This window comes from Buceros rhinoceros, unplaced genomic scaffold (assembly GCF_000710305.1).
Source record: "Buceros rhinoceros silvestris isolate BGI_N320 unplaced genomic scaffold, ASM71030v1 scaffold11956, whole genome shotgun sequence".
Lineage (NCBI taxonomy): Eukaryota > Metazoa > Chordata > Aves > Bucerotiformes > Bucerotidae > Buceros > Buceros rhinoceros.
In genome coordinates, this window is record NW_010419423.1 from 38,811 (window position 1) to 40,778 (window position 1,968).

The 1,968-nt window shown below is 51.2% G+C and overlaps 1 protein-coding gene across 4 annotated transcripts in view; it reads left to right on the forward strand.

The window, feature by feature from the left end:
- The window catches only part of DLGAP1 (discs, large (Drosophila) homolog-associated protein 1), a 121,258-nt gene that overhangs the window by 13,810 nt on the left and 105,480 nt on the right, over window positions 1-1,968 (forward strand). For all 4 annotated transcript variants that reach the window (XM_010138913.1, XM_010138914.1, XM_010138915.1 and 1 more), the window contains exon 2: window positions 631-845. In XM_010138913.1, the coding sequence (XP_010137215.1) occupies window positions 631-845 (215 nt within the window). The remainder of the gene's footprint in view (window positions 1-630; window positions 846-1,968) is intronic.

Sequence of the window (1,968 nt, forward strand, 5' to 3'; positions counted from 1 at the left end):
GAAAGGGGCGGGGGGGCTCGGGCTGCCATAGTTCAAAAGAGGATCCCGGCACGCTGGCGGGTGCTCAGTGGCACTCGTTGTGCTAGAGCAGCAGCAGTAGTTAACTTCACACTTGCAAACCTGCTTTTGTGATGAGCAGTACATTGCTCCACGCACCGGAACCAAAATCATCCTGGTGAGCGTGGCTAAGCTCACTGTCTGGAACGGCTGTGATGTGGGGATGCATGCTTCATCTTTTGTGCGTCCCCAAAGGTGCTCAGTGTGCTGAGCTGAACCAAAAATACCCTGATCTGCTTTGTTCATGCTTTCAATGGGGTCCACCCAGAGCCCCACATCTGCCCAGCGCGGCATTGGGCCTGACCGAGGCTGCCATGGCAGCGTGTTTGCTAGAAACTTCTCAGACGAGCGGTGCAGAATGACCAGCAGCTCCAGACAGAGGTGCTTGTGATAAGCAGGGGGAGCAGCAGGCCTCCCCCACAAGCAGCAGCCGGGGATCAGATGGGATGGAGGGTGGGCCCTTGGCCAGAGGAGTTTTTGTGACGGCTGTTGAGGCTCGGCACGGTCAGATCCGGCTGCACAATTACCTCAGGGTGGGGCGTACTAATGAGAGAATTGTGCTTCTCGCTGCAGGTTCCTCAAGATGAGTGGACTGGGTATACGCCCCGAGGGAAAGACGACGAGATTCCCTGCCGGCGGATGCGCAGCGGCAGTTACATCAAAGCCATGGGGGATGATGACAGCGGAGACTCGGACACCAGCCCGAAGCCGTCTCCAAAGATCGCTGCACGGAGAGAGAGCTATCTCAAGGCCACCCAGCCGTCCCTCACAGAGCTCACCACCCTCAAGTAAGTCCCTGGTTTACTACATCGTATCGAGGTCACCATGCAGATACACCTTTTCTGTTCCTGTTTGTTTCTGCTCTTCTAGCAGAGTATTTAAACATGCGCGCTCAGTCGTGCTTGTTTTTGCTTGGTTTTATTCTGCACGAGAGTGGACTGGGGAGTGTATTTCCGTGTCGTTCTGAAAAGAGACCCTTCCACCTGTGGTGTGAATGGGTGAAGCGTTTCACCCCGTTGGAGTCAGGGGAGCGCTGAGGTGTGCGCAGCAGCTCTGTTCTTCAAACACTTCGCTGAATTACAGCTCGGGCCTGCCAGAGCTTTGCGTGGGTGTGTATTTGTGTGGCCTCAACACGCGGGAGCAGCCCGAGGCTCATCTTCGCAGCTCGGCGGAGAGCGTTCCGTGAAAAAGAACAACAGCTGTCTGACACGAGGCGAGGTTTGCCCTCTTTGGTTCGCTCAGAACTGTGCTGTGTTTTGTGGAGAAATAGATCCAAAACTGAGATTTTTTTAATCGTTTATGAAAGCGTTAGTCAAGAGCAGTGATGAGTTTATGGCTTTTTAAGGTCACTTTGTGTTTTCCTTTTATTTGGGCCTTTTAGAAGAGCCATGCAAACTCTTGAAAAATGTGCAGATAGACAATTTTGGTATTCTATTTTAAGTGATTCTGAAGTGGAGAGGACCCCTAAAGCAAGAAAATTAATTATATCCGTAAGAGAAAATAGTGTGGATTTAAATAAACAATTGTTTCTGTCTGTCTTCTGCAAAACCCGTAGCTGAAATAGTGAATCACAGTTCACTGAGCCAAAAATAACTTAATTTTAGTATAACTTGCCTAAGGCTGTCACTTTAAAATGAAAAAAAGAAAGAGGCTGTATCTCTTCTAGTCTCCGTGAGTAGTGACAAAAGAGTCCTTCTGCAGTTCCTTCATTAATGTCCTCCCCTTTGTCCCGCTTTACCCCCGTTTTTTTCCCAGACACCTTCTCTGAGAAATAGATTTGAGAGCAGAGCGTTGGCTCCTCGTTAAGGATGTCGTGCTCCTGACATCAGTGCTGAACAGACCAAAGGCAACAGCATGCTGGTTGCAGCTCCCCGTGGCAGCCTGCCTGCGGCAGCCGCCGGGGGCGGCACG